Raw genomic sequence first — 27270 nt, forward strand, 5'->3', positions numbered from 1 at the left:
TCCGATATAAACGTCTTTATTTTGTCTTTCCCTGAAGAGGAATTCAAATTAATAATCTTCATAAACAACTCAACTGTCATGCTGCCATGGTTGTATTGTTTTGATATTTTTCATAGCAGCACAGCACAAATACAAATACACACACATCACACCATATCACAAATGTCCGTGCCACATATATGTTGAATTATTGTCTTTAAAGTCCCTTCATACTCACACTCATTTAAAGGACACACAGACTGAACGAAATACTTTGCAGAGGCAATGATGCTTAGGTGATGGAAAGTGTGACTGACTTTCCATTAAACATTAAGACTGTCGGTGTTTAGCTTCCCACAATTACATGATATTAAACAGATTTTGCACTTGTAAGATTTACATAAGCAAAAACAATCAGCTATAGCAGTAATATCATTTTACATAGATAACAAAAATAAAATACTGTGAAATACTGCTAAATTCTAATTTGCTCTCAAACAGGAGAATATCTATCATTTATTATATTAAATAACAGCACCAGAAATGGTGGGTGGTGATTTCTACCACTGTAAGTAGTTTAAAAAATTAATAAATTGTAATATTGTCAATAAATAAGAACTTAAACGAGAGGCAACAAATCAAGACAGTCTAGTATTTGCAGCTTTAGTTTTACACGAGTGACCAAGCTAATATAGCTAACACATAATGGATGTCTTTCTCACCCGATATAAACGTGTCAAACTAGTTGTTCAGTAATGTTCAGTAATGTCAGTAAAAACTTACCAATGTGTTTTAGGGCACAGTTTGACTTACTGTAATCTTTTTTTTTTAAACCATTCACATGGTCAAATTTTTACACTTTCTACAATATGTTGTTTCCTTCAAAGCCCATGAACGATGATGTGATGGTGCAGGATCATAGCAGGCATTTTGATAGTCGTTATCTGGTCACAAATTCTCCTGAGCCTTTTGTCCATTTTGTTACAGCGCATAGCTATCCATCAACTTGATAAAATCATGACACTCATTGCATGAGAAAAACACACTTGGCTAGCGAGGCTTTAGACATTTTTATGCAGACTGATTGCATTTACCACAGCATTGGTTAAACTGGCTCCTTACCCCCAGACTATTTTTCCAGGCCAAAACAAGGTTAGAACTAGACTAAACAAAAACAAAAACATCTCCATGTTGCTTTGGTAAATATATATTTATAAATTCTTAAAGTAGAGATTTCAACGAGTTTTCCCAGTTCACCACACCGATATTAAAAAGCCATCCAAAAACTATATTTGGGAAAATTGATAATTCAAAAAAACCCAACTTTTTTTGTAGATCTCTGTAGGCCGCTTAAGTTTCCTGCAGCATTACAGAAATCTGAGAACTCGCTATAATTAACACATATAACACATTATAATAAACGTTCCTTCATCACACTTCCCTTTGTTCCTGTCATCTTTGTTGGATTTATGATTACTTGCACCACATGATCATCCTTGAACCTTCTTAACAGGCATATAGTCATCACTAGATGGCTCTAGCATCCCAGAGCAAGCCATGATGCCAGAATTTCCCGGCAAAATGTTTCTGGAGATGTCAGGAGGCAGGTTTGTGGAGTTTTGGTTATTCCATGGGCTCCATGTCAGGCCAGGTGGGATTCCTATGAGATGAGGGAATCCTATCAGCTGGGGTGCTGGGCATGGTAGGATGCAGCTGATGGGCAGAGTGTTGTGCACTACAGGCGGGCTGGGAAGTCCTTCGCTTCCGGACTCCTCCTGGCTTTCTTGTTCCTCGCAGCTCCCGGCGAACCCTGAGTCAGGGCTCTGGATGTCCAGCCGCAGTTTCTGCAGCTGCTTGTAGGAGGAGGATGTTTCCAAAGGGGTGCTCATGGTGACTTCGCTCAGTTCATTGTCATGGCCATTATCGTGAGTGGCTGGCAGTATTTTCTCTTGCTCACTACCTCCTCCTGCTGGTCCGTAGGGACCGTCCGCTGAACAAGGTTCCAGCTGATCTCCTAAGGCACATTTGGAGCTCTGGGACAGGAAATAAGTGGAGTTGGAGAAACTGGAGGTGCTGCCATCCCTTATGTTGAAATCTTTTTCCATCTTATTGGAGAACATATCAGACTTGCAGGCGTTATAGATTGTCACACGTGAGATGCACTCTGAATCAGCCTTGATATACATCTCAGAATTCACAATAGGACCCAGCCATGACTGAGAAAGAAGAAGAAGAAAAAAAGATTAACTCTGGAGTTTGGCGAGTCTTCCTTCACACTACTTAAAGGAAAAATCCATCCTGACCTATTTGGTTACTGATCTATATAATTAACATGATCTAGGCATTAAAGTTTAACTTTATACACCGTTCATCAACATGGTCTATTTTCATCTTTGTTAACAGTTTCCTAGATTACCCACAATGCCATTTGACTACCTGCTGATAGTGGTGACAGTGGGATTTAGCCCTAGATAGCTAACTAGGAAAGTTGAGTTCCTGCCATAACAACTACTATATTGCATTCTGGAACTTTGAGTCCATCATTTGCTATCTCCACTACTTCACTCCACTCTACTACTACATCAGAATTCTTATTAATATTGACCTTGAAACTGTGCTAGCAATTGTGTTATATCTGCACTAGCAATGTCCTTTTGTGACATCAGCGTGTTACACAACTGAACAAAAAACGCAGAAATGTGACACCAACCAGCAAATTATCACCAGAATTATTGAAATATTTCAATAGAAACATATTTAATGTGTTTCAGTTGGAGGTTTCCTTTAACAGGTCAGGTAGAAAATTAAAAGTCTATTTATTCTACGATATATTAAACAATGGTTTGACAAAGTAATGCTTTTTCCAAGTGCTTGGCTCACTTTCTTGGATGATGAAAAGTCATTTCTTAAAGATGCTTTTAATAATTAAAAAAAAGAAAAAGGTGTTCCTAGACATACATTATATGGCTAAAAGTATGTCGACACCTGACCATCACACCCATATATGGCTCTTCTCCAAATTGTTGCCACATATTTGGAAGCACACAATTGTATAGGATGTCTTTGTATGCGGTAGCATTACGATGTCCCTTTACTTGAACTAAATGGCCCAAACATGTTCCAGCATGACAATCCCCCTGTGCACAATGCAACCTCCATGAAGACATGGTTTCCATGGTTGGAGTGGAAGAACTCCAGTGGCCTGCACTGAACCTTGACCTCAGCCCAACTGAACACCTTTGGGATGAACTAGAACTGCAACTGCACCCCAGACCTTCTCACTCAACATCCGTGCCTGAACTCACTAATGCTCCTGGGGCTGAATGAAGAAATCCCGACAGCCACACTCCAAAATCTAGTGGAAAGCCTTCCCAGAAGAGTGGAGGTTATTATAACAGCAAAGAGGGACTAAATCTGAAATGGGATGCTAAAAAGCACATATGGGGGTAATCATCAGGTCTACACAAACCTTTGTCTATATAGTGTATAATAACCTTAGTGATTCGGACACCTTAGAAAAATTGGAAAACTGTAAATAGTGCCACACAATGGACTTGCTATTTTCATTATTTAAGGTATCTCTTTAGAGATTTCTGGTCCTGAAATCTCTACCCCCAGCCAGAACAGAGCTGCTCAGGCATCTCAAAAGGCATTCATCATTTCAGTTAAGATGGAGGAAAAGGGGAAGGCTTATCAATGGTTTTATTGCAGTTGCAAGGTGCTCATTAAAAAAAAAAAAATCTACTCCTACTATTTAAAAATAATCACGTCTGTACATATCACTAATAATGGTGGTGAAGATAAAATGCATTGGATATTTATTTTTTTTACATGTGCCTTATGATCTTAGTTAGTAAGAATGATTATAAGAGTGTTTTTTTTTATAGCTGGACTTTACCTTAAAGTCACCGCCATGGTCAGAGAAAAGATCGCCAAAATATTTCCCAGGTGTGGGTACATATGGGCACTTCAAAATCCTGAAAAATTACCAACTGTTTGTATTACTCAGTTGTCTTTAGCAGAAAGCTTGTGTATGCAATGCAATCAGGCATCTCAAAACACATAAATGCATTACAGAAGAATGACCATAACATATACATTTCTTTCTGTATGGATAATTAGTCTTTTCCCTTTAATTAAGTGCTGCAGTTTATGTTGATATTGTTATACTGGAATGATTGTGAATATGGAGGCCGCCACTTACCTCCTGTATCGTAGGATGCCGAAGAAAGCCAATAAAATGACTGCAACTGTTGCAAGTATAAAGCTGGTTAAATTATTGAATATACCCAGTATAATATAATTGGGATCTTCTGTAAAAGAGAGGAGAGAAGAGAAGACATCATTACTGTACAGTACGCAGCTGGACAATAAAGACTACTGTATTACTTTTGAGGGTGCATTTACAGTGTACATTTTTTGACAATGTATTATATTACACACCGTTATTATGACATGTTATACTATAGTCCTGTTGAATTCTTGAAGGTATTAATTAATTTTCTATAACAGCACATTCAAAGTTTTAAATAAAAAAATGAATGTTTCTATGGTAACAGCTAAGTTTGAGGGACTTGAGTTTCAGACGCTCCACATAATCGAAACCTAATAATAAACCAATTAAAATATATCATCAATCATTGATATGGTGAAGCTTAGAGATGTTTATGTAACAATTTTGCAGTAAAGCTGTATCTATGTTTTGCGGTACGGGAAATTCCTCAGGACCGAGGACGTTATGCTTTGTGGATTCTCAGTAACATGAAAAGCTGATGATTTCTTTCCATAGAGAGAAAGAAAGAGGCTGGTGAAGGAACAACTGTTTAAAGCTTCTAACAAGAACTAACTTGTTTTGTAGACATTTTACATTATTAAATTTCATCGTAATTGGATAAAAGTAGAAAGTTTAATTCTTTAATAGTAATTGATGGCAACAGTGTAGTGGTATTGGAGGAATAAAACAATTTGGGACATCCTGTTTTTGGAAAACAACCAACGCTGAGATGATAATGGCCTGACCCCACCCCATTTTGGATTATTTGCTTAGAACAGCATGCTCAGTTGTGTTTTATTCATTATTTATGGTACTCTCTTGATATTCTCTGTTGTCCGAGTTAATACAAAGCATACTCAAATAAATGATAATGAAAAGCACGTAAGCAGTGAGGTCTCCAACATTCAGTTCTTACCAGACGGAGGTTGTAAGCCCACAGTGGATGTCCATTGAGTGACTGGACTCCACTCGCTCCATATTTCTCGTTGACGAACAGCACTGGACCGAACCCTGACCACATACTGCCTCCCCAAGATCAGATCTTCTTCTAGCAACTCATAGTGCTCTTTTTCTGCAGACGCCACCTGGTTATTCTGCACAGGCAGAGAAAAATATGGTTTGATAAATGCAGCTTCATGTAAATAGCACCTGTCATACATTTAAAATACAGGTCAGAGACAATACAGATGTATACAGACAGAAAAAGAGAGACACTGATGTGGACATAGTCTCACCTTCCAGCTGTCCTCGAGCAAACGCCACTGCACCTCATGCTTCATTCTTTGAACATACATAGATTGAGGAGAGCAACACTTCCAGGTGACATTCAATCCTTCCACAAGTGGCCTCTCAGGAGGCCACAACTTAACTATAACACACACACACACACACACACACACACACACACACACACACACACACACACACACACACACACACACACACACACACAGAGAGCTCAGTTTAATTACTCCTTCCCAGAGAAACACACAGAGATCATCACATACAGACTAGGAAGGGTTACTACATTGATTAGTTTGTACGAAGCCTATTTATTATTTCCAGTAAGTGTGTAAACCTCATGCTTCCACACGATATGAACTGATATGATTTCAGTTCGATATTTCATGATGTTTAAAAAAAAAGAAAGAAAAAAAAAGCTCTACATGACCGCTTATGGCTATTAAAATGTAAGAGACAACTAACTTGTTTCATGCACATTACACAAACTGCAATTTGGGGTAAATAAATAAATAAATAATGTTATTACTCAAATATGATTACTTATAATTATATTAAATAATGTAACATAAAACCTAAAACATGTATTGAATGATTCTAAGAAAGTTTTAGCCTCAATCAGATGTTCTGATTATTAAATAATTTTTTTTACATTTATTTTTAAATCACTTTTTTATTTATTTTCTCAATTCCATATCAAGAGGCACACATTCAAGTCTATTTAAATCACAATGAAAAAAAAAAGATTTACCATGATCTGTTATATCAAATTCAGAAATAGTTTCCACTGGTTCAGCTATGTTTTCACACGACACATACAGCAGGGCGTATAGGTCACCCAGACTCAAAGACTGCAATCAACAGTTGGGACAGATTAGAAAATAATTAGTGTAGAACTCAATAATACAATGATACATGTAATTTCCTGAATTTCAGATATGCAGTGTACACTCCAAAAAGTCAGAGAGCACTACTAGCAAGGACTGTTTATTTCTTCATCATCGTCTCACATATATATATATATATATATATATATATATATATATATATATATATATATATATATATATATATATATATATATATGTATATAAACAGATTGAAAGCCCTGTTGAATGCTCAATTCTGATCTACGAAATTGTTGAGTCATTTTCTATAAAGCAAGGTTAACTGCAACACTTTGAGGAAAACGCTTTTTGCCTTCTTCTGCATACATGAGCTCACAGATGCCCATGATTGGCTAATGTCACTGTGATTGACGGGGCACAGAGTGTATGCCATCCCTCCCACCCAGACAGCATGGGCAATTTTTTGCTCTCTGGATGTCTGTGGCCTCATCGGGATTCAAACTCACAAATCTCCAAGCAATGTATTACACCATTTTAAAAAATGATCAACTACATAAATAAATGAGTATATTTCTTGTGCCTAAAGCAAATGATTCTCATACAAACACCAAATTAATTTCTTACCTCATGTGAAAATTGAAGAGTTCCATTACGTAATTTTGTCTGTGAGCTGCCAAGAGGCTCCAGGTTACTTTGGGGATTTTGAATAATGTCGCCCCTGAAACGCATACAAAGGTTTAATTAATAAATTACAATAGTATGCTCTGCCAAATTACTGTGGTGTTAAAGGAGTAAAACATGTTACGATGCATTGTTCTTGGAAGATAATTGAAAACATTTCATGCTTGGCTGCATCACACTCCCCTGTCATTTATTATTGAATGGTAAAGCTGTAAATCTTATAGATAAAAGACTCACAGGCTAGTGAGTATTAACCAGTATTAACTGTAAAACATAAATACGTGGTGTGCATCATTAGAGTGACACAGATTTTTGGCTTTATTTAATTTCTAACCTTTTTCAATTCACTAAACATTTAAGAACTATTTCTCATTTCAACAAAAGGCTAAAATATAGGGTGTCCAAAAACATTTGCCTGGTGTATACTTAATCACTATTACTGCCGCAGACCAAAGAAATCGAAGTACAGCAGGAAGTTCTTATTGCTAGTAGGTAGCACATCTCAGTCTCTTACAGAAGCATTTTACGTTCTCACGTCTTTGTTTGTTCTTACAAGGTATCTTAGGAAAAGATTTTTAGCATTAAGATTTCCAGCCTGAATCTAATTCAAGTGATCAATCTAACCTAAGCCTTGAGTAGAAATAGGTGTTAGATTAACTTTGTAGCTGAAAAACTCAAGAGAGTTGATTGCAGTTGAAAATCTGTCATTTATGCATGGACATGAATCATTTCCGATTCAAAAGACATCCTGCTAAAGTAAAGACTGGTTCTAAAGACCAGTGACATAAAACCATAGTTATGAGTCCCGTCATAGAGTGATGAAATTAATACATTACTCATTGTATTCGCCTTTAAGTATGCAGTTGGTGGTTGGTGTTATGTGAAATCTGTCTTCCACTGACGAAGTGTTCCAAACACACATAATGACATCTATGTAGTCAGTGTAGCACTCCAGATCTACACACACACACAGAGAGAAAAACACACAATATGCCTTATTGTGATATCATACAATACTGCTCCTGATAGATAAACTAGTATGTGATGTGACATGGAAAAAACCATTCATATACAGAAATTTTAAGAAATATTCTATTACACTGTATATAGTTCTACAAACTACAGATTTTCCTGAACTGAAATATGTTCATCTTTTGCATGTATGAAAAGGGATACAACTGTGTTTAAAAAATCCATTCAGATTTTGTACAGGTACAGGAGTATCATAGACATCTTACAAACCGACATCTGATTACAAAATGAACTGATTAGTGAACTGTCCAGTTCACTGTGGCTATCCAGGAACTTTAACAATGACACACATTGTGTGAGGAATTCATTCGTTGTGATATTCACTGTGTGAGCTAGCACGGTTTTAGACATCTTTAAACAGCCTGATTGTTTTTACCAAATGCAAGATTATAAAGAAAATAGAAGCATTTTCACATGCTTAAATGTTTCTTAATGCTGGGGTGTCAATAAGGGCCAAAAGCCCTTTTTCTTATCTGTGGTAATGTGCTTTAAGTTCAGGTATGATACAGGAGCATAAGCTCAGCGTGTTGTTTGTTGAGGGCTTTCCAAAACTCCTCAGCATGGTTTGATACTGGGCTCAATATACATGCAAATGATATCAGAAATCCATAATATAAAAATGAAAACATGAAACGTGTACATCAATATCTAAACAGAGAACAGACGAACACCATAGGGAAATGACAGAATGGGGGTGGATGGAGGACCAGGAAACGAAGCAAAAACACATCACAACACAAGAGCACAGGCTGAGAAACACACTGTACTGTCACAACTTTTTGCCAAAATGTCCCTCAAATAATAATAATGATAATAATGACTGCTGTGATGATTAATTCAGCACTTCTTACTGTTATTGTCCTCGCTTGAAGAGACGAGTGACATTATCAACAGTATCAGAATCTGGCCAATCAACATCTTTGTCTTCATTCTGTATTCAGGAAGTCACCTAAGCCAGAAAAGAGAAAGGAGCCAGAATGAGCATTTTATGCTTTTTTTATGTCATGAATATGTATTAGACAGAAGTTTAGGAAAATACAGTTGGATGCTTAATCTCCTAGATTACTGACTACCTGGCATATAGTCCTTACCTTGTTCAGGTATAAGTATATACCTGAGGTATCGAGTTGTGATCAACAGCTTTGGTAATTGGTACAGAAGGAACAAATTACAGCTCAGTGTGACCAAGACAAAAGAAATTGAGATGGGTTTTAAGAAAATTGGGACAAATCTGGACTCTCTGGGACTGGTGGTTCAGGAGGTGATGCTGGATAAACTGTTGTTTATCATGGAGTCTGTCATGGAGTTTAAACCAGCCCCTTCATGATGGTACATTCTATAATGTCTATAAGCTTTTACGATAATGGACAACCAATATTATTTAGACCAATGCTTTATTGACAGTCTTTTGTCCAATCACTTTTCACATATTATTACTTAATAAGTTAGTAATTACTTACATACACACTTATTGTCTGTAACGCTGCCTTTTTACATTTTGTGCCATCCTTGTAATACGGATGCCTTCCATGTCAAACAATTAGTTTTTGCTTCTATTAGCAACGCTTGTATTATTATTATTTGAGTGGAAAAGTGTCTGAACCACAAGGAGCAAAAATAAACCACAAAGAGCAAAAAAAAAAAAATAATTTATCCGCCCACCAACTAAGTAGGAGTGAGGTTTAAATGTCATGCCATATCTTTCTCTGTCTGTGTCACTTTCTCACAGCCAAGTACACTTTGCTTTTGATTAAGTTTGTGTTTCCACACAATGGTAGCCTGAACATGTTTTACAAGTTTTTATAACCAGTTTCTGTATCATAACATTCAAATATCCATGTTTAACTTTAAACTATTGGAACTTGAGACACAGATTACGTTAAGACCGCACTGACCCCATGTACACCAAGTAAAAACGGTTTAAAATGGGTTGTGATGAGGATACTGCATTTTATGGGATTTTGCAATAATCATCGTATAAATAAATAAATAAATAAATAAATAAATAAATAAACGGAGGAATGAATAAATAGATCAATAATGAATAAATAAAGAACACAAATGGCTGTACATTACTGATGCGCTCATTCAATTCAACATTCTGGATTCTGTACTGATATTGAAGCTCTGAATATCACCTGATGCCAAATCTTGATCTGATACTGACATGCTTTCATACTTGAGGCAAGATAACGTGAAGACATTTTTAAAGAAAGAAAACATGACTAAAAAATGTGTCTAAAATACCTCACACATGACAAATTGAGTCCAGTTCTGGTACCAACCCAACATTTCAGACCAGTCCAAGTCCAATGCTAAGAGAACGATCAGTGGGTCCCTAATTATATACATACTGACACACTGACATAAACAGTATTTGAATAAATATCGCAACTCACCTTTCAGGAATAGTTGAATGTTTTGTTTATACTCATATCTCTGTGATTATTTTAATGGATGATTTTCCGATTTTTTATGCATTAAAAGTTTTTATACTGATGGCTTCATCGCACATGGTGTCACGTTGAAGCAACCGCTCTCTCTGTTTTACACACGCGCACGCACACGCAGACACGGTGGTGTCCCAGTTAACCACAAACACCATTTTCAGTAAGTGTAGCTTACAGAAAGTGAACCTACCTGGAGAGGAAATGACAGGGGGCTTCCTTACTCCTATCTCATTTGTCATGACTTTCTTTCATCCTTAATTTTTTGCTTTTAATCTCTCTATCCCCAGATTCAACGTCTTCCAATACATTTCACTAACATCTCTTAGTTCATCTCTCTTTACTGCAATCTAGACATTTCTCTCACTCTCTATCTCTCTCTTCTCTTAGTAAATTTTTCATTCTCTTTATCTCTATATATCTCTTCTCTCATTTCCTTACTAGATATCTCTCCAACATGGTTATCTAGATATGTTTCTCTTTGTGGTGTGTAGCTGAGGTGTTGCTTGTACGCATTTTTGAGCATTAGTGTCATGTTTCAGTCAGGTTAGTGTTAAAATTTTAACATTACCACATCCTAATTTTTACTGTACTGATCTGCTTCTCACTCTTTTTCTCTCTTTCACACATACATAAAAAAGGACAGCAAAACGCCATACTTAGAACCTAATATGTGCTAAAAGGCATATGAAGTGGTTAAGCTTTCTAAGTAGCTTATTCCAAGAATAAGCTCCTGATACAGAAGGTCACAGAGTGCATTCAAGACACAGTTAGCACTAATGATTTGTTCACTAATAAGTCAGTTGGAATTGCTTCACAAACAAGGTTTAATTTGACAAAGTTTGTTGTGACTTTTCTGTCTTGATGTTTGGGTGCTCCCAGCAATCCACTTCTGAAGAACCATCAACAGTTTAATGTTCTCTCTGTCTGTAGTTTCTAGTGATGTGTGAATTATAAACAATTAATTCATTATGAATGGCTCATTCATAGACACTGTAATTTCCAGTGAGGCTCTACAGCTAAGTGAATCTGATGAACCAAATGTGACTCGCCCAACAATTTAAACTACACCAGTTCATCTTCTAAGCACAAACCTGTTTCTCAAGACGCTTTCAGTTTGCTTTTTAAGCTCCATTTCTGGAGAACCACCAACACTTTAGTGTTTTCTCTGTCTTGCATGATTGAATTTATGGATGACTCATTGAGAGATACTGTTATTCCATTGTGGCTCCAGATCTAAGTGAATCAGATGAATCAATTCTGAAACAAATCAGAGTTTTTTGGCACTACACAAGCACAAGCCTGCGACCCAATCCCTATCCTCCGTCACATCCTGTGTGCTATTTAGAACAGGGCTCTAAAATCATTTCCTGGGGTCTCATTACATACCTTTATAGTTTTACATTATCCTAACTCCCAACACACCTGATCTAATTGACCAATTATTATTTGTCTTGCTAATTAGCTAGTAAGATGGATTGAGGGCTTTGCAGCTAGGTTCAAACTCTGTATACTACTGAGTCTCCAGGTTCTCAGCTAAATATTTTATACAACTAAAGTCACAGCAAAAGCATGGCTAGGAGAACGTATTGCTACAGAAATTTGCAGATAGAGCTCCGAGTCTGATGGCAAGAACCTGTAATCATCAGCACAAGCTGTTTGGTAAGCATGCCTTCGTGACCTAAACTGGAATAGAAATCTTGAAAAGTTAAGCAGCTTGATAATGAGATATATATTAATTATATAAAAAACACTGCAAAATAATTACATTTCCATGGAGTTTAGAAAGTTAAATGTTCAAAATTCTCTGGGAATTTACTATGCATGCATACATTTAATCTTAGTAAGTTAAGTCTTATAAGTTTTGGGGAAATTGCTGAAGTTTAAAATTTGCACAGAATTTTCCATTTACTACTAAACTATGGACTGGCTATAATGCAAACTTAGGTAATATAGCTATATGTATAGGTAATATAGGTATAGGTAATATAATTAGGTAAAATAGTAGGAAAAATCAATGTGCATAAGCTATATGTATCCTTTTTTAGATAATAGTAATGCAGAAAATGTATGAAATTAGGTTAAGATGATTACTTTGACTCGTCTCAGCATGCAGTTTGCATGATGTTAATTTGTGGTCAAAAGTCTCCATCGTACGCTAGCTACATTAGCCCTGTTGCTCCAGCGCAAAACTAAATACGCAGCTGATAAGGGATGTGTTTGGGCGCTGTTTTTCACACTGGTCCCACCTGTTTTTCTGCTGCTAAAAAGGTCAGCAAGCCACAGCGGGGGAAATCGGCCTCTTGTGGTTTCAGGTGCGATGGTGGAACTATGTGCTCTTTCACAAAAACAAAACTTGAACAGGGACTATTGACATATCAAACTCAGCGACGAAACCAATATCTTTTTCGGAAGATTTCAACATGTAGTTTTGTTAAATAAAAATTTGGCTTGAGAGGTTGTGTAACTATGCACTTTGGGTGTTTCATGTCAATCTTGTGCATCGTTACAACTTCTGAATTATTAGTAAAACATTTTGGTTTTGTTCTTTGTTTTTTTTGTTGAAAATTTGGTTCTATGCAATGCCTTCACATTAACTCTTAAAGTAATGTGCATAGATTCACAGCTCAGAGACTGAACATCACCTATAAAGTCACGGAAAGCAAGGTTGGATTTGACGGAGATCCAGAGGGATGCCATCTACATGAAAAATGAAAATAATACAAATAATAAAAACTACATTACTTCACCTAAACACCACTTAAGGTGTTTCTTTTTATATCTGTAATGTCAAAACAAATACTATAGCAAGTAGTATGTACATTAGTACAGTCACTAGCTACCAAGCAAACTGCTCCTTGTGTAATTTGATGTTATGAATGAGTGTTAATGAATCATCAGACTGAAATGACTGTTAGCCTAACTGAAAAACAGTATCAATCTGCACCTTTCAGCCATATACTAAACAGCTTTCTGTACTTGTGCACAAGCATATTACTTTAGTATACTCTTACTACTTAGTACACCGGAGTCTGACAAAACACAGGATTGACCTGTTAGATCCAACAATAATCATTTTCTACAATGTATTCATTAATCAAATTCATCCATCCATCAATTATCCAGGGAGCCTGGAACCTATTCCAGGAGACTTGGGGCACAAGGTGGGGGACACCCTGGACGGGGTGCCAATCCATCGCAGGGCACACTCACATACACATTCACACACTACAGACAATTTGTACATGCAGATCAGCTTTCTTTGGACTGGGGGAGGAAACTGGAGTACCCAGAGGAAACCCCCAAAACACGGAGAGAACATGCAAAGTCCGCACATACAGGGCAGAGGTGGGATTCAAATCCCCAAGACCAGAGTTGTGAGTCTCATTACTTGCCCCCCTCATTAATCGAATCAATTATTCAATTACAAAACGCAAGGTTCCATATCACACCATAAATTGTTCTACAGATCGGGTAGACCACTGAAGTTTCTATGTACAATCCTACCACAATGGGCTTTCCATTAGGAAAAGGCTCCAATAGATGTGCTATAGAAAACTAGAACATTTAACTATCCAAATTAGCATCTGTTGGGAGTAGAGAGTGCCCTTACTTTCAAACTTCTGCAATTTATGAACACAGTAAAAGACTCATGGGTGCCATAGTGGTCCAGCAGGTAGCATTGCCCTTCACAGCTCCAGGGTTCCCAGTTTGACCCTGAACTTGGGTTACTGTCTGGAGTTTTATATTTTCTACAAGTGTTTATTGGGTTCCTCCAGGCTCTCCAGTTTCCTCCCACCTCTCAACAACATGCCAGGTGGATTTCCTGCTAAGTGTGTTCATGGTGTCTGGCAATGGACTGGCATTCAATCCAGGGTGTATTCTTGCCTCGTGACAGGTGTTCCCAGGATAGACTCCCTATCCACAATGACTTTGACCAGGATGAACAAATGAATTTGGAGGGGACAATAGGAAAATGTTCACCCTATTGTCAGGTGATGGCAGATTGCTCTGTTCTCATAGTGTGTTGTGACCAGGTAAGCAGTGTAAGCAGTTCAAAAGGCTGGTTTCAGATGAACCATGGTGGTAGAGAGCAAATAGATCTGGTTTCATTCACCTCCAAAGACCATAGTAGAAGGTGGATTGGCTACTCTCAAATACCCAGAGGTGTGAATGATTATGATGCCCTGTGGTTGTGTGGAATATGTCTTGTGCCCAGTTTTCCTGGGATAGGCCCCAGATTCACCACAACGCCTGAACAGGATAAAGCAATTAATAAAGATAAATTCCTTTCAACTTTTTAATCAAAGTTGGGCTGCAATTTGTTATTTGTTATATTTTAGGGCACTTTGAATGGGATAAAAGCACATTTAAAGCTCTATGTTGGTGCTTTCCAACATGTAAGGCTGTTATCTCCTCAATACAGCACAACTTTTCATGTTTCCAGGAATCTTTACAACTTTTACACCTTAAACTCAGCTCTCAGAACTCATCTCACATCTTTCAGAGATAACGTTTAAAAGGCTGATTATTATCTTAGAGTGAGGAGAAATATGAGTTAGCAGATTAGAAGAATGACTACCTTTTAACTGACTTTCCTCTGTAGTGAACACTAATCCAGATCCAGTATTGCAGATTCTGGTTGAATCTCCCGATGCATACTGAATGCACAACATTGTTTCATAATCCTTTAAAGACATACTGTCCATTAACTCAGTTCCAAGTTTTCTTGGAAGTTCTTGCACATTCAGGAACTCAGTTAACTTCAGATATCTAAGATAATAATAATAATAATAATAATAATAATAATAATAATAATAAAAACTGAACCTGAACCACAGTAGCATTTACCATAAATGTTACTGCAGCACTCTGCATGATGTCATATCCTATTACAAAACCTTAAGACCTACATCGAATTTTTGGTGCTTATTTCTTAGAAATATTCTATAATATTGCAACATAATTTCCATTCTACCTCATTACACATATAGTAGTGAACAGATGCAATGTCTTTCCAAGTACATGAGGTCACTCGTATGTCTGTTGAGGAATTGGTAAGCGGATGTTTAAGTGTATAACTAGAGCTGAGTGATGTAATGATATGATATCATTATTACACTGATACAATATTGACAATGTTAATATATTCATATTATGATACACTTTTCTGAATATTGTGTTTGTGACTATTACAGAGGTGCCAACATTACAAACACAAAAATCCACTCAGGCAGAGAGGATTGGGCCACAAAATTTTTATAGTTCATCTTGAAAAAGTTACCAGAAACTGAAAATAACTGCTGCTATCTGTTATCACAAATGTGCATTTTTTCCACATCCCACATTCTTTCCACTTCAGTGAATTGGCTTTTCTGTGGGGAAGTTTTTTTTTTTTTTCTTTTCAAAAATCACAAATTCTTTATCTAAACTGTAGATTTTGTCAGATTTGGTATCATCAGGTGTCAGTGCTTTTATAGATCTACTTCTTAATAAAATATAATAAAATGTGATAAAATAGTGATTAGATGTTATTATTTTTCTGTATTGATTGCTTTCATATGCTTGAAAGTTTGTGAACCATTTAGGAGTTGTCTATATGTCTATATATTTATATGACCAAAAACAACATCAGATTTTCACACAAGTCCTAGAAGAGAACCCAATTAAACACATGAGACAAGAATGTTATACTTGGTCATTTATATATTGAGGAAAATGATCCAATATTACATATCTGTGAGTGGCAAAAGTATGTGAACTTTTGCATTCACTATCTGGTGTGACCCCCTTGTGCAGCAATAACTGCAACTAAACATGTCCGTTAACTGTTGATCAGTCCTGCACATCGACTTGGAGGAATTTTAGCCCATTCCTCAGTACAGAACAGCTTCAACTCTGGGATATTGATGGGTTTCCTCACATGAACTGCTTGTGTCAGGACCGTCCACAATGTTTCAACTGAATTAAGGTCAGGACTTTGACTTGGCCATTTCAAAACATTAACTTTATTCTTCTTTAACCATTAGGGTCGTTGCCTTGCTGACAGATGTCCTGACATTTTCCTTTAGAATTCGCCGGTATAATTCAGAATTCATTGTTCCATCCATGATGGCAAGCCATCCTAGCCCAGATGTAGAAAAACAGACCCAAACCATGATACTACCACCACCATGTTTCACACGTGGGATAAGGTTCTTATGCTGGAATGCCATGTTTTCCTTTCTCCAAACTCAACACTTTTAATTTAAACCAAAAAGTTCTATTTTGGTCTCATCCATCCACAAAACATTTTTCCATTACCCTTCCTGCTTGTCCATGTGATCTTTAGCAAATTGCAGAGGGGCATCAATGTTCTTTTTGGAGAGCAGTGGCTTTCTCCTTGCAACCCTGCCATGCACACTATTGTTGTGCAGTGTTCTCCTGATGGTGGACTCATAAACATTAGCAAATGTGAGAGTGGCCTTTAGTTGCTTAGAAGTTACCCAGGGATCCTTTGTGACTTCACAGACTATTGCACATCATGCTCTTGCAGTGATCTTAGTTGGTCAACCACTCATGGGAAAGGTAACAATAGTCTTGAATTTCTTCCATTTGAACACAGTATGTCTGATTGTGGATTGGTCGAGTCCTAACTCTTTAGAGATGGTTTTGTAACCTTTTCTAGCCTGATGAGCATCAACAACTCTTTTTCTGAGGTCCTCAGAAATCTCCTTTGTTCATGCAATGATACATTTCCACATGTTTTGTAAAGATCAGACTTTTATAGATCCCTGTTCTTTAAATAAAACAGGGCTCTCACTCACACCTGATTGTCACCCCATTGATTGAAAACTCCTGACACTAATTTCACCTTCAAATTAACTGCTAATCCTAGAGGTTCACATACTTTTCCCACTCACAGATTATTGGATCATTTTCCCTAATAAATAAATGACCAAATATAATATTTTTGTATCATTTGTTTAACTGGGTTTTCTTTTAGGACTTGTGTAAAAATCTGATGTTGGTTTAGGTCATATTTATGCAGATATATATAAAATTCTTAAATATTTCAATAATGTTAAATCCTGAACTGAGAGGGTTTTTTTAATAGCATGTCTCCACTTTTTTTGTTTGGGCTTTTAACAAATCTCAATGAAATTAAACTTATTGTTCTCTTGAATGATTAAATGATCTAATGTTGCCTCAAAACAAAAGGTATTTGTTCTCAGTTTAAGTGAATAGGATAAAAAAGAAGGATTTACAGTACATCCATTGTTAATAATACTAATAATAATACTAATAATACTAATAATAATAATAACAACAACAACAACAACAACAACAATTTAAAAAAATATTAACAATACATATTGCTCAGACCAGATGGGAAATAGAAATCAATGAGAGATCAAAATACTTAAAAGAAATTTCCAGAAAGTACATGAACATTGTCATGCATGTTTGTTTTTCAGTTTTCAAACGTAGATCATGATGACAAAAGCATGACCATTTTTTTTTTCTAAACTGGGAAGTGAAACAATCTTGTGGAAAGCACCAGTTTAGACAGTTTCAAAACTTGATTTAAAAGTATTTAGCCAGTTTTAAACACTCTTTGGAAGGAGGAAATTAAACACATGACCTGCCACCGAATTACTGTTGCTTACAGTATGCCACTGCATTATTGAATTCTTAAAAATGGTCATAAGCTCCAACGGTAGTTCTGACTCTAATTTAAACCAGAGGTTTAAAATATTAAATATAAGTTGTTAGTTAACAAATAAAAACATACATATATGAGAGACCTAGATGTTTGTTAACATTTAAGGAAGGAGTCTTCTGTGTTAGCACTTTGTAGTACAGTTGGATAAATCTATAAAGTTTTCCTCCATAGGAAAGTCTTCAGGACAGAGGATTTTATGATTTTATATAAAGCGATGCTTGAAAGTTTTTAGAAACCCTTTAGAATTTTCTAGATTTCTGCATAAATATGACCTAAAGCATCATCAGATTTTCACACAAGTCCTAAAAGTAGATAAAGATAAAAAAAACCCAATTAAATAAATAAGACAAAAATATTATACATGGTCATTTATTTATTGAGGAAAATGATCCAATATTACATATCTGGCCTTGTCTGCTTGGTTTATAAAATCTTGCACTTGCATCCAAACCCTGTCTGTGCCTGACACTCATGCACACCACTAAATACAAAATGCCCCAGTTCTGCAGGACTACACATCTATTAAGACCAAACTACACAAACCACAAACACACACACACAAACGCGCGCGCACACACACGGAGCTTTCGCCTTACTGCATTGCCTTTTCCGCTACACTTCTGATAAAGAAGTCAGCTATCTACAAACCTGTGCTGTAGATAGCACCCAAGATATCAGCTAATAAGAAGTCTACAACTAACTATAAAATCATTTCAAAAACAGTTTTAATGAAATATTCCAGGTTAATCAATTAGGTGACATTTTCTCTTATCTCTTACCTGACGGGACTAAACCAAGAATGAAGAACCACAACAAACGCCTGTCGCTTACTTCATGAGATAAAAAAGCTCTGGTTTCTTTGAACAAGGGTTTTTTTTTTTTTTGTTCTTGAAACCATGCTTCACTTCTTGTTCTGTGGAAACCGGATGACTGTTGGTTGACCTACCTGCTGGAGTCACTTCCCGATTCAATGATGAAGGCAGACAAAATCCCCACATAAGCAATTTGATTTTCCATTACAAAACTGTCCTTTTCCATATTTCAAAAATAGGATTGCGGTTTCCATATTTATAATAGGAAGATTATTTTAAAATATTAAGGGACGTGAAATGGATATAATAGCTTTTTTAAAAAATTGCAATTCATGAGTGACTTCTGATTATAAAGGTCAATAGGTAATATGATTTATAATCATATTTGTCATGTCAACTAACATGATGACCTTTCCTGAGTACAGAACCTTAGGAGATGATATATCTTCTATGAAGCATTCAGAATACTACTGCTCACCTGGTTTATAACTTCTCTAAAAGTCTGTAATGTGACTCAGGTCACATAAATGGCAATTGGAAACGCATCAGAACATTATCTACCCATCTTAATCCAGAACCTCATACCCACACATTAGATCAGGTATTTAACCTCATTAAGATTGGCATATCCCTCTCTGAGATCTAAGCATTCATATAAAGCATGCCCCGGCTTCTCAGTAGTGGTGGTAACAGTTTCCTATTTCTCAGAGCAACCATATATCTCCAACCTTTCATGAAAGAGCTAAAGACCTACCTCTTCATGTATCATCGGAGATAATACGGCTTTGTACTTGAATTCACTGCAAAATATTATTTTTGTACTTACTCAGGATCTTGTGTTTATATTGTGCTTTTTAGACAATGATTAAAGCACTCTAGCACTTGCACAAACCAGTCCCTAGTCTTTCAGGTCATGAATCCTCGACAGTTCCCGAAGCACTCTGTATCTGCTTCAGAACGGCCCTTGAAATATAATGCATGCTTTTTAAATCATAGTCACTTGGTACTCAAAGGCTAAATAGAGAAAATAGCATTTTTTTCTTACACATTTTTTTATTCAATAAACTAGTAAAAGTTAAAAGTGAAACTCTTAAATCTTTGTAAAAAAAAAAATGCGTTCATTAGTTTTCCTGACCAAATAACTTAATACCGCACTGGCACTAGATCCAGGATTTGTAATGCGGAAGTAGAGTCTATAATTATACACTGGTTTTGGAATAAATAAATAAATACATAATCTGAGCCAATCCAGCTACCAGAGTTACTGGGAGGTGGGAGAAAACCCAGAGAGGTGGGAGGAGACCCAGGGGCTGAGATGACACTTACATGCCACAGAATATATATAGATATATAGATGGAATGTTTCCCACTAAAATGCTGCTCAAAGGTATATTGTCAAAACCTCATGCTCCATCAGGTTGGACGGAAAACATCACTGTGTCAGTATCATCAGGTTGTACCAGAGATGTTCACAGTGAACCTTTGCTTGGAGAACTTGACCAGGTTTTCCTCTGTACATTGATCTGTTCATCTTTGCTTCTATCTACAAAAGCCCCCCAGTCCCTGCCGCTGAAAAACATCCCCATGGGGACAGAAATGTCCAGGTGATGAGTTTTGCAGAGATTTGTCCAGGCCTGTTTGATGGAGTTCTGCAGAGATTCTTGGCCTTCTGGTAGGTTCTACCTTCTCCATAAAGAACCTTAAGTTCCATTAGAGTTGCCTTGACATTATTTGCCTTCAGTTTGGAAGGGTGGCTGGCTCTTCCATTTAGAACTGAGGGATGCCATCTTAAAGCTGCAGAAATATTTCAGTCCTCTTCCTCATATATGTGTCTCAACACAATCCTGTCTCAGAAGTCTATAAACAATACCTTTGACTCAAGGTTAGTTTTTTGCTTGGACATCCATTGCAAGGTAAGAGGCTTTATATATAAAGAGTTTAACCTAACAAAACAAGGAAGAAATATTTTCTGAATGCACTGAAGTCTGTACAAAAACTGGACTTGGTGTTTTGCAGAATAAAACGGAGTTCTTGGATAAAGATCAGCAATTAGACACTTGCTTTCAGGAACTACACTTAAGATATTGGAAATGTTTTTAGCTATTGGAAGTAACATGAGACTGATGGAGGATCTTAGAAACCGCAGCTCTACATTTAGATGTGTTGTTATCATCTTCATCTCTATCTGAATCTATACCTGTTTTTCTTGGTAATAACACAGTACCCCCCTTCCCTTTTTCACACCTCCCTGCCCCTGACTTCCTCTCGACACAAGCACCAATAATGTTTGGGACCACAGCTCCATGAAAGCTACAATGATTTCATTACTTGCTCATTTTTAAAGAACTCACTTGTTGGTGTTGCAATCAAATACAGTTTTCTTCTTAAATACTGACATTATATTTCTAAAGCAAATATGCACAAGCCAAAGCTTTATCAGTTATTTCTATCACTGTCAAAGAGTGTCACAAATTCTCTGAGGAGACGGATGCAAGTGCAAATTTTTATTGTGCAGGGTGCAAAAATAACAAATAAAATGGTGAGTATACATAAAATAGTAAAAGATCAAGACCATGAGCAAGACTATGAGCAAGACAATGGGCAAGACTATGGGCAAGACTATGGGCAAGACTATGGGCAAGACTATGGGCAAGACTATGAGCAAGATTGTGAGCAAGCAATGCGACAAATAGACATGAGGTCAACAGAAGCAATGAGGTGCACAGAAACCAGAACATAAATAGTGGTGCAAATCAGGGTGAAACGGGAAACAGAAGTGAGTGATTAGTGCCATGTGGCGTGCTGGGGCTGATGGGTAGTGTAGTTTAGTGTCCTTTTAGCCCTATTTTTTTTTTTAATGAAAAAACAATTTTTTTCTCCCATTTTTTTTTTTTTTTACAAAAGGTACATGTAATCTGATTACTTTGTTTTTTGACATAACTGTAGCAGATTACAGTTTTTTGTATCCTGGTCACATAACACCGTTACTCCCCAAGCCTGATCAATGATTTAATTTCTTGCTCATTTTTTAAATAACTCAGTTGTTGGCACTGCAATCAAATACATTTTTCTTCTTACACAGTGACATTGTATTATCCACTAGCCAAAACTTTATCAGTCATTTCTATCATTGTCAAAAAGAAACACACACACATATACATATATACATATACATATATATATATATATATATATATATATATATATATATATATATATAAAGAGAAAGAGAAGACAAGATGTTTGTTCTACGATTGTTCCACAATCCAGACACATTCAACTGTAAAGCATTAAAGCTCATTTGACTCTATTTGACCACGGTATACATACATGGCCACATGTTTCTAGAAAGGTTTCATAATTTCTACTATTACTGAACGAATATTTAGATTCACAATAAAGATATTAACACTATGAAATAACGTGGTATTCATGAGGAAGCCCTAAGAACCCATGAGGCTTTTTGTTTTTCCCTCATACTTTCTAAATGAAACCTACGTTTTTAGGGAAACTGTTTCATTTGAAACAAAATCAAAATGTCATCAAAAAAGTATTGTAGACAATGAAAAACAATTTTTAGATTAGTTTAAATCTCACTAACTTACTTACCTGTAGTTTTGAACTGTCCTCAATCCATCTGGCACAGCCAAGTCCACACTGATACATTAACAGAGCCAGTGTTCAAGTAACTCTTATAGTGGTAAAGTCCATTCTACTGAGAACTGTATGAAATAACTAAATCCTGGGCATTCTGCCATGGGGAACATGGAAAAGCCATTTAGAAAATATGTTGAATTTCCACAAGCCACAAATCTACATATAGTGACTTGCTTGTGACTCTTGTGTTTGTGGCTTTTTACATTGGAATAATTTTGAAAAGGGAAGAGGGTGAACTGAAATATGAGAAATGGTCATGATATTTAAACTGTGGACACACACAGAGAGAGAGAGAGAGAGAGAGAGAGAGAGAGAGAGAGAGAGAGAGGGAGGGAAAGTAAATATAGGGTGGAAAGGAAAGCAACTGAAAGACTGACAGAAAGAGGATGTGTACACTTCCTAAAAACACATACATCTAAAGAAAACCATCATGTGTTCTGTGTAGAACAGATGGTTTCATTTTCAAAAAATGTTCTAAGCAGAACCCAACTGAAAAAGCTACAACCCTCTACCATGCAAAGAACCCCTGAGAAACCATTTTTTCCCTGAATTTTAGAATAGAAATATTTCAAAACATTACACATTTTGAAAAACACAAGAAGTGCTGGAACTAAGGTATGCCATTCTCTCTCTCTCTCTCTCTCTCTCTCTCTCACACACACACACACACACACACACACACACACACACACACACACTGCATTAACAATGTAAATCAAGCACATAAATTCCTTACTAGGCTTTCACATTTATCACAAACTCTACAGATCGATCACAACTGGCTTAATATTTATTGATGCTGAGTTGAATTGAAATGGAAAAAACACAAACAAAAAAAAAACTATAAGGCAGAGGCATAAAGAGACTCCTTAAAGACATGTCATTATTTTCACAAACCACAAGATGGCACACATGAAACGTTATGTTAACCCTCTATAAGCTTCTGGCATAAATCATACAAAGCAAATCATTTTAATCTTCTGTCAGATCATATGGACTGGATCAAAAGTTATTCATCATTTGATCATGGGGACAAACAACAATGGCTGTATTGAAATTGGGCATGCTATGTAGCTATACTATTCCTACTAAACCCTTTCCAAGAGCAGTATAGAACAGCATGGATATTAACAGCCAAAATGGTCTCCCTTAATGCAACAGCACAAAAATGAAACAGTTTGTGGTTGCCCTAATTCAGAGAAATCAACAAGTGAATTTAGCAGCCTGGGAGTCACATGACAATGTGGTCTACCAAACGATACTTTTCACATACTGCATATTACACCAGAGCCATATCTCCCTGCAGTTCTAGCCTGGTTTTGCACTGAAGCTAAGCAGGATTGAGCTAGGTCACTACCTGGACGGGAGACCTCCAGGGAAAATTTTGCTGCTGGAAGTGGTATTAGTGAGGCCAGGAGGGGGTGCTCACCCTGTGGTCTGTGTGGGGCCTAATGCCCCAGTATAGTGACGGGGACACTATACTGTAAAAACAGCAAAGTCTTTTGGATGAGATGTTAACCGAGGACACTTCTCATAAAGAGCAGGAGTATAACCCCAGTATCCAGGTTAAATGCCCCCTAATAACCTCCATGCCTGAATTGGGTACTTCAATCTCTCCTCTCTATACCTATGGCTGCCGTCGCATCCTCCAGGTGGATGCTACACACTAGTGGTGTTTGAGGAGATTCCCCCACCCATACTGTGTATTGTGCTATATAAATGGAACTAACTAACTGCATACTACAAAGAATAGTGTGTAGTATACACCAGTGGTTTTCAAAGAGGGGGCCGCCAGATGGCCTCAACAATTTGATGTGCCCATCCCTCCCACCAGTATGTTTTCTCTTCCTCACTCTCAGACAACCACAAACACACACAATCAATTCCTAATGTAATGTAAAGATGTAAGATGTAATTATTAATAAAAAAGGGGGATATATTCAGAAGTCTGTATTGTTTTAAAGACATCTTGCAAAAGGGGGGCCTCAGTCAATTGTTAATGCCATTTGGCGGGCCTTGCCCTGGAAAAGTTTGGGAACCCCTGGTATACACTATATACCATGTGTTTAAGGGTTTTGTTTTCAATAGTCCATGCTTTCAGGATGTATTTTGAGTATTATTAAAGACATTTTGTTTTTACTTAATGGAGCATTTGTATATCTATAGATAACCTTGAATGCTATATATCAGTGCTTTTCACACAAAACAAACCCCTCTTGGGTGTATTGAATCAGCGTTAAACCACTGAGTTCATGATAACCATCAGAGACACCTGTAGGACAGGTTTCTCACAGAAAAGCAGGCTTAGGTTATTTCAAATGTATTTCACACACACATATATATATATATATATATATATATATATATATATATATATATATATATATATATATATATATATATATATTACTTCAGTTAACATAACCAGATTTTTTTTTATATATACAGATTTTAAATGTAATTATTTATTAAATAAATCACCTGTATTTAAAGCAGTAGTCATCTGTCAGCAGCAGAACTGTATACAGCTGCTATTGACCTTTATTTTATGCTGATCAACATGAGCAGGGTCTGTTGGAAACTGTAAGGCCATTAAGTATGGGTCGACGTCTGATGCATTTGGACCCTGAACCTGGTATTCAGTATACGCTTCTGCAGCTCCTTCCTCTGTTGTCTCTCTATCCTTTTCTTGCATCATCTCTCCTTGTACCTCCGTTTTCATCTCTTCCTCACTGGGCCTAATGTCTCCTTGTATTTCCTCACTCATCTCACTTTCTTCCTCATTGGCTCTAACCTCTCCTTCATCCTTCCCTCTTGTCTCAACTGCTTTCCTTTGAATCTCTTCAACACTCTCCTTACCTGAACTGCAACTCTCTATGAAAAACTAATGTCATTACATTATATATATATATATATATATATATATATATATATATATATATATATATATATACACACACACACACACACACACACATATATATATATATATATATATATATATATATATATATATATATATATTAAAGGGATAGTTTGAAAGTGAAGATTGTTTCTTCTGTGGAATTAAGATTATATAATACTAATTTTTTTCATAATAATGAACAGAAAAGGGGACTCCATTTTGTTCCCCTCTGGCTTTTAATATACGGATAAAAACCATTCTTAAATATATTCCACAAAAGAAAGTCATACAGGTTTGGAAATGCATATGGGTGAGTAAATTATCAATGTGGGCGAATTATTCCTTTAATAAACACTTGCCATTGTCCTTAAGTGTTAACTATTTTTAGGACTGTAATATAAAAGTTTAATAGCTTATTAGTTTAAACAAAAAGTAGTGAAACAGTACCTGCATCTTTATTCTCTCTTTTCAGCCTTTGGCAGCATCAGAGAGTGCTCCTTATGTTTCTTGGTCTTCTTTTCATCGTTGCTTTCCTTGATATTCCACGAAAAGACGATGAGACAAACACAATACAATGCACATCAAACGAAAATAAGGACATGATGATCATATTACTAAATATAAACAGTTAGAATCAAGAAGGGAACTATGAGTTATTCATGACCAGGTTTGTTGATGGTGTAAACTTTATGTTTGTATTATAGCTTGTGGATGAAAGTGTTAGCTATCATGAAATCAAAGATGTAAAATTCCGTACAATTTAGAGAGTTGGACGTGGACTTAGATTTCATTTCATTAGATGTTTTTTCCCCAGCTATTGACATGAGGACGTGCTAGACTGTGCTAATGGCGTTATATGGCCTTGGATAAAAACAACTTGAATGTCAATGTCAGAAATGCGGCTGAAATCGAGTTATACTTTTGTTATAATTAAGCAGAACTCGCATGCTGCCGCATTCGCTATGTTTACAGTAGCATGGTGGGATAAGTGGACATGTTCAGTATTACCTGCTACCCGTGTATTTTGAAGATTTGTGGCTGAGGAACTGCTGCGTAGCTGCACAGGAAACTCCGCCTTCCGCCCAACTCCGCATAATACTTCCGCCAAAACAGTCTTTAGAGAATATTTATTTTTATTGTTATTGTTAGTGGCAATAATATAGAAGCGTACTGTTATTTATAATAATAATAATAATAATAATAATAATAATAATAATAATAATAATAATAATAATTTACTATTACCAGAGAGGGGCACATTTACATTTTGAGACAAATTATATACATGTACATATAACAGATTATATAAATGTGCATATAACAAATTATATACATGTACATATAACAAATTATATACATGTACATACAATACATACAACAAATTATATACATGTACATACAGTACATACAACAAATTATATACATGTTCATACAGTACATACAACAAATTATATACATGTACATATAACAAATTATATACATGTACATACAGTACATACAACAAATGATATACATGTTCATACAGTACATACAACAAATTATATACATGTTCATACAGTACATACAACAAATTATATACATGTACATATAACAAATTATATACATGTACATACAGTACATACAACAAATGATATACATGTTCATACAGTACATACAACAAATTATATACATGTACATACAGTACATACA

The 27270-nt window shown here is 36.2% G+C and overlaps 1 protein-coding gene across 4 annotated transcripts; it reads right to left on the reverse strand.

Annotated features, from left to right (window-relative positions):
- On the reverse strand, nucleotides 1-26672 carry LOC108273212 (interleukin-2 receptor subunit beta). 4 transcript variants are annotated; one of them, XM_017482326.3, is made up of 11 exons: nucleotides 26590-26672; nucleotides 26029-26114; nucleotides 8907-9004; nucleotides 7860-7980; nucleotides 6967-7060; nucleotides 6246-6345; nucleotides 5488-5621; nucleotides 5169-5346; nucleotides 4184-4292; nucleotides 3878-3956; nucleotides 1-2195 (listed from the first exon to the last, which is right to left on the reverse strand). In XM_017482326.3, the coding sequence occupies exons 3-11, from the start codon at nucleotides 8983-8985 to the stop codon at nucleotides 1470-1472; spliced, it is 1620 nt and encodes a 539-aa protein (XP_017337815.2). In that variant the 5' UTR covers nucleotides 8986-9004; nucleotides 26029-26114; nucleotides 26590-26672; the 3' UTR covers nucleotides 1-1469. The 4 variants fall into 4 exon arrangements, with proteins under 4 accessions (XP_017337815.2, XP_017337814.2, XP_017337817.2 ...); XM_017482325.3 differs by lacking the exons at nucleotides 26029-26114; nucleotides 26590-26672 and adding an exon at nucleotides 22629-22937; XM_017482328.3 differs by lacking the exons at nucleotides 26029-26114; nucleotides 26590-26672 and adding an exon at nucleotides 18987-19095.
- Between the last annotated feature and the right edge of the window lie 598 nt (nucleotides 26673-27270).

The sequence above is a fragment of the Ictalurus punctatus genome, chromosome 12 (assembly GCF_001660625.3).
Source record: "Ictalurus punctatus breed USDA103 chromosome 12, Coco_2.0, whole genome shotgun sequence".
Lineage (NCBI taxonomy): Eukaryota > Metazoa > Chordata > Actinopteri > Siluriformes > Ictaluridae > Ictalurus > Ictalurus punctatus.

What these genes read in the sequence shown, in the direction of transcription:
- LOC108273212 (XM_017482326.3), bottom strand. Translation starts at nt 8,985, where the DNA reads ATGAAGACAAAGATGTTGATTGGCCAGATTCTGATACTGTTGATAATG. An exon ending in TGCTCGAGGACAGCTGGAAG is followed by an intron (nt 5,347 to 5,487) that starts GTGAGACTATGT and finishes CTGCCTGTGCAG; the next exon opens with AATAACCAGGTGGCGTCTGC. An exon ending in ACCATGGCGGTGACTTTAAG is followed by an intron (nt 2,196 to 3,877) that starts GTAAAGTCCAGC and finishes CTTCTTTCTCAG; the next exon opens with TCATGGCTGGGTCCTATTGT.